Source organism: Phyllopteryx taeniolatus, chromosome 2 (assembly GCF_024500385.1).
Source record: "Phyllopteryx taeniolatus isolate TA_2022b chromosome 2, UOR_Ptae_1.2, whole genome shotgun sequence".
Lineage (NCBI taxonomy): Eukaryota > Metazoa > Chordata > Actinopteri > Syngnathiformes > Syngnathidae > Phyllopteryx > Phyllopteryx taeniolatus.
The window spans coordinates 32,508,234-32,526,202 of NC_084503.1; the positions used below are offsets into that span (position 1 = coordinate 32,508,234).

General features: G+C 40.4%; 3 protein-coding genes across 8 annotated transcripts in view; 1 reads left to right on the plus strand and 2 right to left on the minus strand.

Annotated features, from left to right (window-relative positions):
• The window catches only part of tln2a (talin 2a), a 127,399-nt gene extending 126,786 nt beyond the window's left edge, over positions 1–613 (minus strand). For 3 of the 4 annotated variants that reach the window (XM_061765783.1, XM_061765781.1, XM_061765782.1), the window contains exon 1: positions 428–612. The gene's annotated coding sequence lies outside the window, so the exon portion shown is untranslated. Of the gene's footprint in view, positions 1–427 lie in introns of all 4 variants that reach the window. The other variant, XM_061765784.1, reaches the window with a different exon arrangement.
• A 1,705-nt stretch (positions 614–2,318) lies between these two features.
• ddx28 (DEAD (Asp-Glu-Ala-Asp) box polypeptide 28) lies at positions 2,319–6,496 on the minus strand. The gene is made up of 2 exons (XM_061765769.1): positions 5,013–6,496; positions 2,319–4,321 (listed from the first exon to the last, which is right to left on the minus strand). The coding sequence occupies exons 1-2, from the start codon at positions 6,281–6,283 to the stop codon at positions 3,928–3,930; spliced, it is 1,665 nt and encodes a 554-aa protein (XP_061621753.1). The 5' UTR covers positions 6,284–6,496; the 3' UTR covers positions 2,319–3,927.
• Positions 6,497–12,679: 6,183 nt separating this feature from the next.
• nfatc3a (nuclear factor of activated T cells 3a) overlaps positions 12,680–17,969 on the plus strand; it is a 77,825-nt gene continuing 72,535 nt past the window's right edge. The window contains exon 1 of one of the 3 annotated variants that reach the window (XM_061765771.1): positions 12,680–13,299. In XM_061765771.1, the coding sequence (XP_061621755.1) occupies positions 13,209–13,299 (91 nt within the window). In that variant the 5' untranslated portion in view covers positions 12,680–13,208. The remainder of the gene's footprint in view (positions 13,300–17,969) is intronic. The other 2 variants (XR_009787430.1, XM_061765772.1) reach the window with 2 other exon arrangements.

A 17,969-nucleotide genomic window follows, 5' to 3' on the forward strand; every position in this document is an offset into this window, starting at 1 on the left:
AAAAATCCATTCAGTCATGCTTGACACCGTATATTAACATGGCGGGGATTCGAATTATCCCCCCGCCCCACCTCCCGGGAACTCGCCAAACAAAAGCCGCCAGAGACGCCTCCTCGGCGGGCGTCTTGTAGAAGCCCGAGCCGATGAAGCCGCCGGAGGAACCGGCTCGTATGTATCAAGGCTCCACAAGTTGCACGTCGATTCAACGAAGCATCTCGGCGTATTAAGAGCACGCAACTTCGCCGGTCGCACACGCACGATAGAACAACAGCAGCCACGCACACGCGGCGCTGCTTCTCCTCTGTTTAATGAGCCGGATAGCTCGAGAAGGTCAGGCGTCTTTTCGGCGTGTGCCGCAGGAGAGATGTGCGCCGCGGTAATCGGATTAGAGTGTTGCAAATAAAATACAATAAAAAAAGCAGCCTACCTTCAGACGCTCCACTGGCGCATCGCAGGACGCACGGTGGCGGACACTTCCGCTGATTTAGCGGCGAAATCTCCTGCGCGGCGTGAGGGGAAATTTCCAAGTGGCCAGATAGCGTGTGCGCGTGAGTGTAGGGACAGCGGCGACTTGAGTGTGTAATGCGCGTGAATGCGTGCCCGTAAAAGGGGAGGGGGAGCCGAGCAGATCCTCCAGTGGGGGCACAAAGGGAAATACGTCACTTTAAATGGACCACGCTTTGTAGTCCACTTACCCACTCCCACACACCCTCAGCGGGGGAAAATAACTACTTTACTAAAATTCTATTTAATTAGAAATGTTATAAGCGGTTGATGGGTAGGTATTTGTATGAAAATAATCACTATATAAATATAACTTTTTTAAAAATCAAATTTGATTACTATTTATTGCTAACATTAATTCAACAATCAAGTAAAATTTTCAATGATTTAAGTTTTGTGGCTCAATTTACAATAATAGTTTTAAAAAGGAATTATTGGAATAAACTATTAGTGGTGTGGCTTTTATATTAAAGCAAACAATTTGCTCTAGTTGATAGCTTTCAATAAATTAATAATTACTCAAATGTAGACAAATCGTTTTACATTCAAAATCAAGTACAGTCATCCATCCATCCATTTTCTGAGCCGCTTCTCCTCACTAGGGTCGCGGGCGTGCTGGAGCCTATCCCAGCTATCATCGGGCAGAAGGCGGGGTACACCCTGAACTGGTTGCCAGCCAATCGCAGGGCACATAGGAACAAACAACCATTCGCACTCACAGTCATGCCTACGGGCAATTTAGAGTTTCCAATGAATGCATGTTTTTGGGATGTGGGAGGAAACCGGAGTGCCCGGAGAAAACCCACACAGGCACGGGGAGAACATGCAAACTCCACACAGGCGGGGCCGGGGATTGAACCCGGGTCCTCAGAACTGTGAGGCTGACGCTCTAACCAGTCGGCCACCGTGCCGCTCAAGTACAGTCATTTATATTGAAATCATTTATAAAAGTTGATCAATTCTATCAATTTAAAATATATTTTATTAGAGTTGAGTGATTTATTTATGTCATCTTCAAATACAGTACTTGTTTCAGAAATTATTGGAATAAAAATACAGTAATCACAATTTGATAAAGTGATTTATACAAAAATATAAGTTGACCAAATAGTGTAACTAATTTTAGTTGATGTAGTTTTAATACATCATCAGTAAAATAAAAAATAAATAAAATTATTTGTGTAGCTTAAGCAATTTATAATCAACTAATTTCATTTACACTATACTGTAGTTGATAACTTGTGAAACTGCAGTAGATTTAAAAAAAATTGATTTGAAGTGCAAATGATTTTTAAAATAATTATTAATATTTAATCAATTAATTATTTTAATAGTACAGAATGTAAAACCAACATACAAATAAATGCAACTACTATCACAACTGATTGCAATACACAATAGCGGGAAAAAATCTATATAAAAGGTTGTTGTTTTTTTTATGTTAATGAGTTAGTCAGTGATTATTTCAGAAAATCCAAATTGATTTTATTCATCTAGGAAAAGTGCAGTCATCCAATTCATTTAACAATTTGAAAGTTTTATTAAAATTAATGTAGTTTTGAATTCGAGCCGTGTATCAAAAACATCTTTAATATCTTTTTTAATATAGCTGTTTTAAGCAACTGATTACAATAAGCAATAAATGTGTCATTGTTCAATACACCAACATTGTGTGATTCTTATTACGTAGGTCAAATTACCATGTATCCTAATTTAAACATTATTGTGTTGAATCTCCTTGATATTTGGTCTTATCTGTATATACATATATTAACACTTATGAATTTAAGGGAAAAAAAACACACACACCCAAACACTTTTGTATTAATTAATTAATACATACAGCATTTTATCCCAATCTTGTGTTTAGCCACTGGGCATGCTCTTAAAAGAGATATTTATATACTGGACTTCGGTTAGAGAACAGTAGCAGGGAATACCCCTTACTCATGCTTTAATAAGTAGGGAATAGTCGCCTCAGAATTTAAGTAAAATTCCACACATTCTGTTGGAAGCTCCATGTTGACACATCTGTCCGTTACTGTAATCTTGACAGTTCCTCCCAGCAGCCCCACACCCCAACCCCAGAATTTGAACTGTGGGAATGAGACATCTATGGGAAGAGATATTTGGATTGATTCCTGTCAAATGTGCATAATCCATAATCTGCATGGCAACATTCTATCCACGAAACATCAGAAGCGCAGTAAAAGCTTCACTGTGAGGCTGACACTTTGCTTTCGTCAAGCAACCCGCAGGCAAAAAGAAAGGAAAAGACCGGGGGGGGGGGGGGGGGGGGGCAACCATTCAAGGTAGAGCATCAAGGGCCATGCAGACGCACCATAGCAACAACTGAGTTAAGGTGTCAGGTTTAGGCCTGTGCTCATTCATTGAAATTGGAGATGTGTATAATTAGTGCAGTGTGGCGTGATTCTGCAGCGCAAGCATGGAAGCCACCAAAATGCACAAAACACCCTAAAAATGAGCATTAATTAGTGACCCTGTGGTAGGGTCATCTCTTTAAAACAAATGTCACATGGATTTATCATTTTCTGGCAACTAAGCAATCTGGGATCAGACAAATGCTACCATCTAGTGGTTAATCATACATAGTGAGCGAAGACACTCACAGCAAAGTAACATTTATTTAGGGGTTTTCCACAATCATAAGAAATTAACATGAGACATGTCAGAAAATGTGGCTAGTTAAATCAAATTACAAAAATAAGGATCAGTAACCATCCGTTTTCACAATCAATTGTATCCTTTAAAAAATATTATGCTCACTTTGATACTGTCAGAAAAGTACCACTTTAACAATGTTGTATGGTTGTAGTTCCAGAGGACTCTCGTGCTAAGGCGCAAATCTGAGTATTTTTTCTCTCCTCCAATCAAAGTCAACAAAGGCCTGATTATCAGATGTCTCTAAAAGATTATCCTGTGTGGCGCCAAGATTCAAGAGCGATCTTTATTCCTCACAGATCTTCTCGGGAAACAATGCAAAACTAAAAATAAATGAAACCCCAGAGAAACTATTGTAAAAAAATAAAACATTTAACCCAGAAATGATCACATTGTATATAAACATTTAATCCATGGGAAGCATGTGGCCTTATAGTTCTGAGGTGTTTTCATGGTATTCCGGCTTCCTCCACATTCCAAAAACATGCATGTTAGGTTAATTGAAAAATCAAAATGGTCCATATGTGTGAATGCCTGTTTGTCAACCTGTATATGTGCCCTACGATTGGCTGGTGACCAGTCCAGGGTGAACTCAGTCCACTCGCCCAAGTCAGCTGGGATAGGCTCCAACGCAAATGTGACCCTAATGAGGACAAGCGCTACAGAAAATGGATAGCTAGCCATTTATTCCAATGTTAATGTATTATTGTTCAGGTTGTGATACAATACTGTCCATCACCTCTACACTTTTGTCTCCACTATTACAGGTTTTGGTTCTCGTATCTCAGACTCCATACCAGGCAAACTAGTCCTCCTCCGTGCCGCCGTCTCTATCTTCTGTACAAGTTCAACCTCCCACGGATGCGTGACGAAGCTGAGCACCTCGCCGCCTTCGCACCCCCCGGCCCTCCCCACCCGGCCGGCCCTGTGGATATAGTCTGTGTGCGACTCTGGGAAGTCGTAGTTGACCACCAGGCGCACTCGGGACGTGTCCAGGCCTCGCGAGGCGACGTCTGTGCACAGGAGAACGTTCGTCTTGCCCTTCTGGAAGCACTGGAAGATGCCAGTGCGAACCACGGCCGGCATTTCCCCTTGGAGGCGAGCGTGCGGCACACCCATCTCCTCCAGCGAGTATCTGTCGTGGGGGGAAAAAATTACTCGTTCTGATAGAGAATACATGAAATAAATCTTTGAAGACAAAAAATAAATGTATTTTTCATACCTCATCAGGTCATGTTTAAACCAGCCGTGGTAGTCCCCTCTAAATGTTGATTCAGTGTTTCCCACCGTTTGAGCCAAGGTGCATAATAACACCTCATGGCACACTACCAAAACAAAAATCTCACAAAAAAGTATATCTGTAGTAAACCCCAACTATTCGCAGGGATCGAGCCCTGCCGCGAATAGCGAAAAACCGCAAATCGTTAACAGGCCCTTCAAAAAGGTTTATATTGTAGTGTAATTGCCTCTAGATGCCACAAGAGAGCAGAAAAGGATTTGTTCCTTGCTCCTCAAGTCTTTTCAACAGTTCCTCTTCACCAAGATACCACTAGGCCAAAGGGCCTGAGTACCAAAACAGCAACTAGGTGAGTCTCACAAAATAAATATATTTTACACCCAAACTAACATACTACGAGTGTTCTCCTTGAAAGTAATCCCACTGGACTCTAATGCACTTTCCCAGCCTTCTCTGCTAGAAAGATTCATCCTCCATCAGCAAACGCTGATCAAATTAACCCAAGTGCGTTTACTATTGCGGGCTTAGGAACACAACTGACATAAATCATACTATAAAAGATAATTACAATCCATAATCCATTACGTACCCCAGCCAGTTGACGGTGGAGGACTTGTTGCAGAACACAAGGACGGCGTCCTCTCCTGATCCTCCATGTTCCTGCTGGAGTCGTTTCAGGTAATGGTTGAGCTCCAGGACTTTATCCTGCCCTCTCACCTTGAGGAAAGTCTGCTTCACGTGCGGCATGAGGAAGTGTAGCATCTTGCTCTTGATGACCATCATGCTGCCGAGGTCAGTCACCTGTCTGAGGACGTCGCTGACCCCGCCGGGGAAGGTGGCGCCCACCACCAGCAACTGGGCCTTACGGGCGGGGCCTCGCGTCTCCCCGGGACCCCTGGAGATTTCGGTGTGCCGCAAGATGTCCTCCAGCATGTCGGCGAAGCTCGGGTCGAACATGGTGTCCGCTTCGTCCACCACCAAGAAGCTAAGATGCCTCAAGTCCAAGAAGCGTCTCCGCAGGGCTTTGACCAGCGCACCCGGCGTGGCTACTAAAACGTCGGGAACACCTTGCTTGAAGACGCCCTTGATGTGCCCCACGCCTCGCCCGCCTCCGACTGTCCTCGTCACTATGCCCAGCGGGGCGCACAGGCTCCTGGACACCGACGCCACCTGCTCAGCCAGCTCCCTGGAGGGCACCACAACCACAACACGGATTTTAGGAGACCCCTCTTCATGAATCTCCTCATCGAGGTGCAACTTGTGCACAATCGGCAGGAGATAACTCAATGTTTTCCCACTTCCTGTCTCGGCTGCACACAGGATGTTATGACCCCTCATCACCTTGGGGATGGTCTGCAGCTGCACGGTGGTGGGATGAGTGATGTTTAAGCGTTCCAAAGTCTCCACCAGCTCCCCGGAGATGTGCAGTTTATGGAAAGTCTTCAATGGCTTTTGAATATCATCCTCCTTCTCGCTTCCAGACACAAAAGGCGCAACCGATTTGATGTTGTTGACTGTGAAATAATCCCCGAATGACTTTTTGTGCTTCCATCCTTTGGAACAGAGTGTAGGCTGTTCAAACTTGCCGTGCGTGTATCCTACAGACTGGTTCAAACTGGCGTTCCTGCTCTGGATGAGGAGCTTGCCAGCCTTGCTGGTGTTGATGTTGTTTTTACCTCGGGTTTGCTTCACGTTCTCAACGCGATTCTGCACGGAGCGAGGGACGCGAATGACTGGGATCTTTTCCGGAGATGCTGGACAGGCCGAAAAATAAACACGATCGGTCGATAATCTGCTCATTTTAGTCCAGTAAACTCTTGGAAAACCCAGCGCCGAATAGGCTACCTTCAGAGACCACATTCTGGTCAAGTGAATGCTAGCCTGCTAGCGGCTAAATGTTTGAAACGAAAAAGTGTGAATAAAGCATGGAACTACGCACTAAATCAATGCGATTGATCCAATGAGGAACCTTCAGCAGTTAATCCAAAAGGCAAGGGTAATGCACTTTTAAAACGCAAGTTATGAAAGCCAAAGAGACGACCATGTGCAATTTGGCGATTGTTTATTACGTTTAGGTGCGGACGCGAGCTAATGACGTAGTATTTATTTACTCGCTACTCTTCCGTCATTGAAGTACGATTCAAATATATTAGATGCAATTGATTACATTTTGTTAAACGGATTTGTGGATCCAAAATTTAGATTTAGCTCACATTCAGAAAAAAATATAAACATCCTTGTACCGAATGAAATAATTGTGCTTTAAAAATCTATACTCGAATTGCTTTAATTACTGCTATTGTTTGTTTTTAGTTTTGTTGTTGTTGTTTTTTTCATGTTCCTCTCCTTCATCTGCAACTTCACACAATATGTAGACTGTGCAACGAGAAATAATAGAACTCTGGACCACCTGTATGATAATGTGAAGAGAGGCATCTTGCTCTTCTTATCTCTCTGCTCTGGAGAATCTGACCACGCCACCGACTGGTTTTATGTTTTTAAATATGTTTTGTATGTCTATAAAAGTTTTTTTTAATTCTTATTTTACTTATTATTATTATTATGTTCGTTTTTATTTATGTACAGAACTTTGTTTTAGCTGCTATTGCTCTATACGTTGAGTTGAATACATTTTATGCAGGCAGCAGAGTTGAAAAGTGCTTCGTTAATACTTTATTTTATTTTTTTTATTTATATATTGTTTTTAATTTTATATAGATTTTTCATTATTTTTTTCCCTCATATCTATTTATGTTTTAGTACAGGTGTGTGATTTGGCATTGATGCTTTTGGTTTTGGACATAATTCAACAAATGTAAGTATTATTTAAAAAATAAATTGTAATAAAGACCCCCCCCCCCAAAAAAAATAAAGCACAGTTCTGAGGTCTGTGGTTCAATTCTGGGAAAGTACTCCGGCTTCCCCCCACATTCCAAAAACATACTTGAAGAAAATAGGTGAAAACGTCAGTGTGAATGTTTCTCTGTAGGCCCTGGGATTCCTGGGGTCCAGCTCACCTGCCAACCTAATGATGACAAGCTATATAGAAAATGGACAGATGTGCATATTTTGGTCTCTTTTAATAATAAAGTGAACCAGCAACTGGTGAGCCGCAGAGTAATATTAAAATGCCCCAGTTAACTGTGGTCAAGCAAGCACTGAGCCTGTTATAAAAGATTTCTAAAGTCAACTTTTATGAACTTTTTCTTGACTAATCAAAGGCTCAAGGTTAGTGAGTGTGTGCCTGTCCTTGGATTCTTAGGGGGATAATCCAGTGTTGCTGCTGTGCCACCAGGCATTTAAAATAATAACGGGTCACTAATCCCTTTTTTTGTATCCAGAGAAAGGGGTCCAAAAAGGGAGCTACTCTTCTGAGTTGAATGTGTTCACCAACATGTTTCAGTCATCACATTTGTGCTGCTGGCTGTTGTAGAATTGATCGTAGGCCTACATGAGCTTGTGTGCTGAATGAACTCAGTTCCAGTCATTGATTATCAGTATCATCAAGTCTGTCACAAATGAATGGGGTGGCTTTTGGAATCCCGCTGGACTCTAACAAGGGAAAGTCTTTATTTTTGTCACTATTACAAGGAATACGTTGTGTTTCTGCTCATGTTTTATAATCACATTGTGTGGGCCATTAACCGACTAGTCAAAACAGTTTCACCAACTGACCACTAAGGGGAAGCACAAACCAACAACTAATCAGTGGACTTATGGCCTGTATGCCTCTCACCCAATCGCAATGTAATAGGAATTCGCTCTCCCCTCACATAACACATAAGATGTTTTCATAGCACAGCAAAATATAAATCAGTTTATTTACAAATGTCAAACATAGGCAGATTTCCCAAAAGGTGGCACTGTGAATGAGTGCCCTACAGTTCTGGAGTTTGACAGTTTGGCGTTCGAATCTGGGCTCAGGCCTTCCTGCGTGGAGTTCACCCCATGCTTGGGTGGGTTTTGTCTTGGTCCTCCAGCTTCCTCCCACATACCAAAAACATGCATGTCAGGTTCACTGAAGACTGTAAATTGTCCTTAGGCGGAAATGTGATTGTGAATGCTTGTTTGTTTACATGTTCCCGACTAACAACCAGTCCAGGATGTACCCCACCTCCCGTCCAAAGTCAGCTGGGATAGGTTCCGGCTTGACTCTAATGAGGATAAGCGGTATAGAAAATGGATAGATGGCGGGCTTTCCCAAATAGTATAGGGGTTGTTGTTTTCTTGGCAATTCATGTTGTACCTATTGTGTTCTTTTAAATTTTTTGATGAACATCATATGTTGAAGTTATGGGAATACACAGTTTCTTTCAGTGTCTGGGTTCTGTGAGGGACCGCATTTCTATATTAGGGAAACCCTGCTGTGCAGTCTTCTTTACACAGGTTATTTGCCCCTGCTTTATTGTCTCAGCGAGTCCTTATCTCTCCACATTCTAATACAGGACCACATGTAACTTGATATTTGTTGACATTTAGCAAACACCTGTTGCTTAGGTGCTTACGTTTGCATTTCTGCAGCATGTGTGTGTGTAAATCCTTGAAAGGAGAGTGACACCTCAAAAGCACACACGCAAAAATAGTGTGACATGGGGAAATTATGTCGCTTGCTTGTGTTTTTTTTTTTTTTTTAAATATAATTTTCTCGAGAAGAACAAACCACATCGGCAGCCTCCCACACAAATTGCCTTCATTATCTTCTCCCTTTAAAGGTCAATGTGAAGATAACACATGCAGGTATAATTGAAATGTGACTTGGGTGTGTGTGCAGTGGAAACGGTTCTAGCACTGTCAGGTGAATGCCACAAAGTGTGTTACAGTATATGATAACAGGCCTACTGTACATTAAATAAACATTTTAAAAACGTATGTGTGTGTGTGTGTGTCCGCACATATGTGTTGTGCACATGTGTGTCTATGCGTGTGTGTCTGTGTGTGCAGTTATGTTCAGAATAATAGCAGTGTCTTTAATGAAAGACTTTAATAAGAGACTGTTTAAATTTATCCATTTGTACTGGATTGGAATAGCTCTTCTCAAGTGACAAAAGTTTGTCGATTCCATGCAACACAGATGTGAATAAGGTCCTTGAAACAATGATTATGCAACTAAAAATCATTTTAGTGACTCACTGGAAAGCAAAATATTCAAGAATCTTTCAGTTTATACAGTAAAAGTTTGAGTTTGAAAAGAAAAATGGAACTCAGATGCAAAGAAGATCACAGAAACAGTGTTCATACAATTAAACATTTGTTCATGGGGAAGCAAAATATTAAAATATTTATAAGTTTATACAGAAAACATTGAAGTTTGCAAAGAACAGTGCAACACAAATGTAAAGCAGTTCTCGGAAAAAGGACTTGTACAGCTAAGTATCAGTTCAGTGACTCACGGGAGTGAGTTTTCAGTTAATACAGTAAATGTTTGAGTTTGTAAAGAAAATACAACACAAATGTGAAGCACTTTTTTAGAAAAAATGCTTGTGCAAATTATTATGTTTGGCGACACATGCTTATAAAGCTAAATATCAGTTCAGTGACTCACAAGAAAACAAACTATTCCAGTATTTTGCAGTTTATACAGTAAATGTTTGAATTAGTGAAGAAAATGCAACACAAATGTGAAGCACTTTTTTAGAAAAAATGCTTGTGCAAATTATTATGTTTGGCGACACATGCTTATAACGCTAAATATCAGTTGAGTAATTCACAGGAAACCAAACTTTATATAGTAAATGTATAAAGTAAATCTTTGAGATTGTAAAGAAAAATTAAATACAGCTGCTTATAATGTACAACTAAATATCAGTTCAGTGACTCACAAGAAAACAAACTATTCCAGTATTTTGCAGTTTATACAGTAAATGTTTGAATTAGTGAAGAAAATGCAACACAAATGTGAAGGAGCACTCAGAAACAAGTGGTTACAGTACACAACTCATTAATTCATTTTACAGTTAACTGCCCACATGAATTGCATGAATGCAAAAACATTCTTCAGTTTATACCGTAAATGTTTTAAAAGAGAAATGCAGACATTGCTATTTTTAACAGCCTAATATCCCATTTCTGTTTGTGTAGTGTTTCATTTGATTTGGAATTCAGTAGAATGTACAGTGTTCCCAATGCATATGCATGCATGCAAATAAAAGCAAATCTAGGAATTTTGAGTTTAACTCACTTTTTTAAACTCACTACTATTATACCGAACACAACCTTAGGTGCAAAAGAATACTTTTTAAATTGACCCCTTTAGAATGTTACCTTATACCTTTGTTTTCTTTTAGCTGGGAATGACACAAGAAAGAGGCAAAAGACTGTACAAAATTGTGTGAGCGATTACTTAATGACTTAAATACTGCATTACTGTAATACAAGCTATTTGCCAATTCCACTGCTTACTTTATTTCAATTATACATATCTCCAATCTTATTCAACCATTGTTGAGAAATTCAACCATTTATTCAAAATGACACAGGTTACTATATGATCTCGGACATTCTAATCAACTGCAACATATTGAACATTGCTTATGTCGTTATTGAGAAAGAGTACTACTACTGTGTCATTTGCAGCTAAAAGATACCCATTCAACAAATACAAATTCAATAATATGAGGTATTTTAGTTAAGAACAATTTAAGCTTTAATTTACTGTAGGTGAAGAAGGGTTACGCTGAGGTTTTTGCATGGAAATAAAAGACCACAGGAAATGTGATATTGATGCTTTCAGATGCACCGAGCGCCTGTCTAAACGCCCACATGCATCTGGCATCGGTGTGACAAATAAGCGGTGCTGGTCTGCTACACGTGAAGTTTGTCTCAGGGAGTTTTGAAGTGAGGCAATGTTGCAAATCATATTTTCAACTGAAAACAGAAACAAGTGAAATATATAGGCCGACAGTACAATGCAAAATCATTAGTCCATCATTAGGTTGTTTTAGCAATGTCATAATGGGTTCATATGACTAGAATGTATTGTATCTTATCTGATAGCGGCAGACCTCTAGATCAAATGAAAACTTGGCTCACTTTTACACACTGATGCATAATAGATCACACACATGTTTAAGGCATCAAAATCCCAGCTGACTCTCGGCGAGAGGCGGGGGACACCCTGAAATGGTCGCCAGACAATCGCCGGGCACATATAAACAAACAACAATTCACACTTGCATTCACACTTACGGGCAATTTAGAGTTTTCAATGAACCTACCATGCATCTTTTTGGGGTGTGGGAGGAGACCGGAGTGCCCGGAGAAAACCCACGCAGGCACGGGGAGAACATGCAAACTCCACACAGGCGGGGCCAGGGATTGAACCCAGGTCCTCCCCAGAACTAACCAGTCGTCCAAATGTGGCACAGATTTTAATTCCTAAAGTAATTGTAAACCACTGGGATAGTAGTCACAGTTTGAACATTTACGCTGCAAAAAATAGCAAAATTTAAAAAAGCAGTTCTTCGATAATGATTAAAATGTATTGCACATAAAAAGATAAACAATAACTGTCCCTAAAAATGTTTTAAAAACAAACAGTTCTAAAAGATTAAATGCAAATTAAGTGTACTTAACTTTTCTAAAATTGGTTAAAATGTGTTTTTCATTTTTATTTCATTTTTATTTATTTATCTTTTTTAAATAAGTGGTTGAGGGATTTATTGCGAATAACCAAATAAAAATATGATTTTACGTATACAGTTAAAGGTTTTTCATTAATTACATCACATAATTGGAGAAATCATAACTAGAATATTTTTATATAATACAAATAATGAAAAATAAAGACTTAGTAATGATTTTATTTTTATACTGTAACAATTTTACATACATATCTTCACTCATTTATTTATTAATTAATTTATCAATTTATTTATTTTTTACCTCATCTATGTATTTGCCGATCCGTTCGCTTTGAAAATCAAATGTGGCCCTTGAGCACACAAGTATACCCACACATGATAGAAATACTAATACTGTATTGCACTGGCTGGCCAAAACGTGATAAATATATTAAAACTTGCAGAATGATCTTGCATACAGGTAGTTGGAGCATTTCCATCAACCCTACTGGGCAACCCCTCAAAAAATATAAATCTGGCAAACCATTTTTTAAAAATTTTGGGGACACTTGAATCCAACGAAAATGTCGTGAGGGATTATTATATGCTTCAAATCCTTGGGTAGGGGTGGGGAGGGGGTTGTTGTTGCTCCTATCGGTGCCAGGAGTCGTCGCCAGCAAGGAGAGCGTGCGTGCGTGTGTGCGTGCGTGCGTGCGTCCGTGTGTTGTGTCTGCTGACATCACAGCTGGAAGTGCCTTGTCACACGGGGTTAGTAAAAGTTGGGATCGGAGCTCCACGGGGCGAGAGCGACGCGGAAAGACAGGCCGGCGTAGAGGCAGCGAACCCGGGCTAGAGGTTTCCGACCGGTCGCTGACTTCACGACGAACGTTCAAACACGAGCGACGGATAAGTTGACAACTCCTCTTTTTGTTTGTGTTGAGAAAGAGCGGCATACTCAGCGAGGGCGACTTTCTTCGAAGTTAAACCCTTTCATGCCAAATTGGAAGATTCTTTTGGATTTGTAGAAGTCAAGAAGAAGTACACTTTGGCACGGCGGTTGAAGCCACAAATGAAGCAAAGTTGAAGTGCGGCTTCGTGCCATTCAGTAAATGTTGCGACGTTTTCGGAGAGCATAAAACTGCTTCGACGGTCGAGCGGCGGCGTGGGGGGGGTGGGGTGGGGGGTGGGGGGGGTTCAGAGTCTAGTGAGCCGAGCTGTCAAACCCGATGACGACGGCAAACTGCCCCGGCAATGAGGAGCTGGACTTCCGACTCATCTTCGGGGAGGACGGGCAGCAGCAGCCGTTGGGCCCCGCAGGTCAGTGTGCTTGCCCGGTGCCCCCCCCCCCCACACACACACACACTCAACCCCTTTTTTCAATGTCACTTCTTTGTCGATACTTCACCATTTAACCCTCTGAATTTAACCTCGTTAAGGGGAGCAGTTGTGCTTGAGAGAGTCAAATGTTTACATATCACTTTTCTATGGCCGCCTGCCAGAGAATAACAGCAGCTGTCATTAGCCTGACGTGCTAACTGGTAATAAGTGTTACTGCCTCAAAAAGTCTAGTGATTTTTGCTTTGTTGGTAACGTCTCCCTCATTGTTTTGCTCCTAGTATTTCATTGGTAGACTGTATTATAAATATAGTTATAAAGAAGAACAGGTTTACTGGATTAAGAGAAATCAGTTTTTCACATGGTGTACTACTTATGCATTTATTTTACCTCCGTATACTGGACAGGGTTTGTGTGTATGTTTAAATACTATAAACTGTGTTACTCACCACAGTATTATACACAATAATATCTAGTTAGATTGTGTCACAATCAGCCCAATTTGTACAGCTTTCAAAACTATTTTCGTAATGGAAATAGAAATGATTTGTCTCTGTCAAACTGATCCCTTTGAGTTTAATTGCAGAAAATGCAATTGCAGTACATGTGTTAGAGAAGCTCAACGACTGGTGTCAGAAAAGATCTATTTCAAACCCGAACTACAAACTACGAGTTTTCCTCTTCAATGCGGGCCACACGATCAACCAGCGCGTTTACGAAGAGATCCGACGGCGTTTGCTTAGTTCTGTGCTTGAGAAGAGGTGAGAGTTGTGGGAGGACAACTCGTGGCTGCTTCAACATAACAACGCATTTGCTTTACAATGCCCTGAGCATCTGACAGTTCCTTAACCTAGAAGAACATTGCCATGAGGGACCCAATTTGAAGACGTGGTCGACATCAAAATGGCCGTGACAACGGAGCTGCAGAGGTTCCTGAAAGAATCCTTCCAAGAGTGCATCAAGGTGTGGCAGAGCTGGCTTCAAAAGTGCATTAAGACTAGGGGGATTACTTCCAAGGGGAAAACTTGTAGTTTGGATTTGAAATCTATCTTTTCTGACACCAGTCCTGGAAACTTTTACACACCTCGTATATTTGGAATAACTTAATTGTGTGTGTAAATAAAAGTGTCAAAATAAAAACTCACTAACATACTGTAAAACCTTTGTTAACTAACTATAGAAGCATTCCCCCCCCCAAATAACATTAACTGTCATACACATGTACAAAGTATCACTGTATAATAAAAAAAAAAACTAAAATAAAATATAATTACTCACTCTACAATTTAGAGAAAGCGGAGAGGGAGGCTCACTGAAGGCAGTTGATTTAATGTATCATTTATTTATTTTTTAAATCATTCTTAACTATCACACAAAAGAAGTCAGTCACTTTATATTAAAACTGAAAAAGAATAAATTGTGTATTCACCATAACTCTGATGCGGTGTGGTATACGTGGAGATAGATTCTTGTGTATGTGAGGTGAGTCTCTTCACATGAACACAAAACACATTGTACTGGGATGGTCAGGACAGAGACTTGTGTGAGTTACTGCTACGTCACAGTAAGAGTAATTTCTGGTTCTGTGGTATTTTTCCATTTTGAATCATTGGTACCAGGCTATGGTAGCTGATGCCAAAAAACGTGAATACTTTAGATACTCATTGTGCTGAAGACTTTTGTGATATTCGGATGTCTCACATGATGATGATTTTTACCTGAGAAGCATATTTTTGCAAACTTTATGAACACCCACTTAAAACCTGACAATAATCTTGATCCTGACCATTTTAATTGGTATACTCAAGATGTAATCTTTTTGCTTTAACTTAATGTATCAAGGTGTATGGACAAATCCAACATCATTTAAAAAAAGGAAAAAAAAGTTTGATTAATGAAGCCCCGAGTTGTTTCAAAGAGGATGTGAGTTGGTGTCAGATGTTTTGCACAATACATGTAGGATACTCCCAAATTAGGCAAGTTTGCAGCTATTTAAAAGCAAAGCGTTTGAGCCACACTGCGCAGTCGCTGTGATCTCTATTATTCAAGTCATGACTGAGTCAAAAATTGCATTTTTAATGACCGATCCTTCAGTGGTCTACCCTCCACCAAGACTGAGTGAACTATCAATGGTTTGTGAGCCTTTTTTTTGCTTTGTTCATCCACACAGTGTTTAGATGCTTATTATTTCGGTCATTGACTCAAAACCAGCAGAACCAATGAATGTCCCCACTGTGTCTATTTCTTAAACTTTGGAATATATTCATGGAATAGCTGCTGTAAGCATAAATCCGTTTTTCACTGGTTAGAATTGTTTGAACTGCTGATGGCTTGAGGGAGAAAAACACCACTTTGAATTAGCGCTGTTGTGAGAAAAGTGAGTTTAATCATGTTTGGATGGTCTGGTATGGCCCCAAAAAAAGGAGGTGGGGTTCCTGTCTAAATGAATAAGCGGAGCGTAAAAGCAGGATCACAGTCAGAGGGAGTTTCACACTCTTTTCTCATTTCTCTGAAGGCATCTCTCAAGTCACAGCTTGTTTTGTATTTTTGCAACTAGCTGGTGAACTTCTGCTCTATTTTGGACAGGTTTCGACAAAGCGCCGTTTTGTTCCGTCGCCTGTTGCACGGGCCAGGTTGTCATTTCACAATTTGGAATTTCAGTCTTGTAAAACTATAGAGGTTGCACTTCCAGAAGCAACAAATAAAAAGGGGTTTGTTCCACTACTTTTGTTAAACAGTACTCAAATGCAGTACAGGAGTCGCATAACATCAAAATCAAAGTCCTTTGTCTCCAAAAAGCTGAACAATACTGGCTCCAGCTGAGCGTTCTCTAACAAGCCAATGGGAATGGGGAAAAAAACAGGACATAGAAACCTACCAAAATAAAACCAGTAACAGCACTGAACATGGCTTAACAGAAGGCACACTTCTGCTCAGTCATCCAGCATGGCCACTGGAGATCATCTCCAACTATCATGACGTGAAACACTCACTAAACACTCGACCAAAGTACTTGGAGACCTGCTGCTAAATCAGTAACTTCCGGTGCATATTCTTCTTCTCCTGCTCCTAGCTCATTTGTCTTAGAACACATGTCACATCCACAAAATGGCAAAACACCCGCAGAGTTAATCCTTTTATGCTGGCTGAAATGAGTTTCTGTGAGATTTTCTCTTGATTATTTGATAAGGGATCAGTTTTACCGCAATCCCAACTCTCAGCTGTCATGCTGCATTTCTACTTGTATAAGTAAACACAAGATATATTTATATTAATTAAAATCTGAGTAATAGTGTGCGTTTCTGTACAATGCCAAGAGCCTCTCTGCTTTGCTTTTTCCATCCTGCTGGTCCTTGTCTAATTATACGTCTTTCTACATTTTCTTTATCATGCTCTTTGTGTGTTCTTTGTTGCTAAGGAAACATCGTACAAGGTGAAATTGAAATACGTCAGCTCTATTATTTAGATGCTCAGAAAAATTTTACTGGTCGGGGTTTTCCCAGAAATTGCATGGGAATGGGTTGAATAGAACCAGACCAATTAGAACTTTGCTGTAGGTAGGAACATTTTCATGGAAAAAAAATTGAAGGATTTATTGTGTTGCTCTGCTAAAAACAATTACGAGGGACGATTGCAGAAAGAGTGAAATGAAAATAATGGAGCACTGGCAGTCCAACTGTTTCCATTAACTAACTACAAATTGAACTTTCATCAAATTATTTAGTAGAGTTCAGAGTGCATCAAATAATTAGTTTTTTCTTTTCTTTTCTTTAGCACAGGCACTGGTAATGGAGAGAATAACACCAGAGGTTACATGATTATTATTTGTTTACGCCACCGTCAGCATAACTGCCATCACGTAGTGTTTTTTGTAAAAAAATTACAAACACAATTGTTACAATTACAATTGTTTTAAGTGATTTATTATTATTATTTTTTTTACACTTTTACACGCCTTTTGTCATTCAAGATAAGCCAAAGTGTTGTTGTTTTAGATTTTGATGTTAAAACTAGGCGGCACGGTGGACGACTGTTTCGAATATCTGCGTCACAGTTCTGAGGACCCGGGTTCAAATCTGGCCTCGCCTGTGTGGAGTTTGTTTGTTCTCCCTGTGCTTGTGTGGGTTTTCTCCGGGCACTCCGGTTTCCTCCCATATCCCAAAAACATGCATGGTAGGTTAATTGAAAATTGCCCGTACTCTAGATATGAGTGCGAATGGTTGTTTGTTTATGTGTGCCCTGCGATTGGCTGCCGACCAGTTCAGGGTGCACCCCGCCTCTTGCTCAGAGTCAGCTGGGATAGGCTCCAGCACGCCGGCAACCCTGGTGAGGATAAGCGGTACGGTAAATGAATGAAAAATATAAAAAATATTGTATAAACGATTTATGATGGCAACAGTTCAACCTTGCAACGGGTTATTTTTATCTCAGTATTCCCATTTAGAGGTTGAGCATTGTCACAGAATGGATATTGGTGGTGGTTTCACTATGTAAAACATCCATGGATAAATTTTCTGAAACGCTTATCCCCACTAGGGTCGCAGGTGTGCTGGCAGTTAGCACCTATCCCAGCTGATTTCGAGCAAAAGGTGGGGTACACCCTGCACTAGTCGCCAGCCAATCACAGGTCTGTGTAAAACAGTAAAATGAAT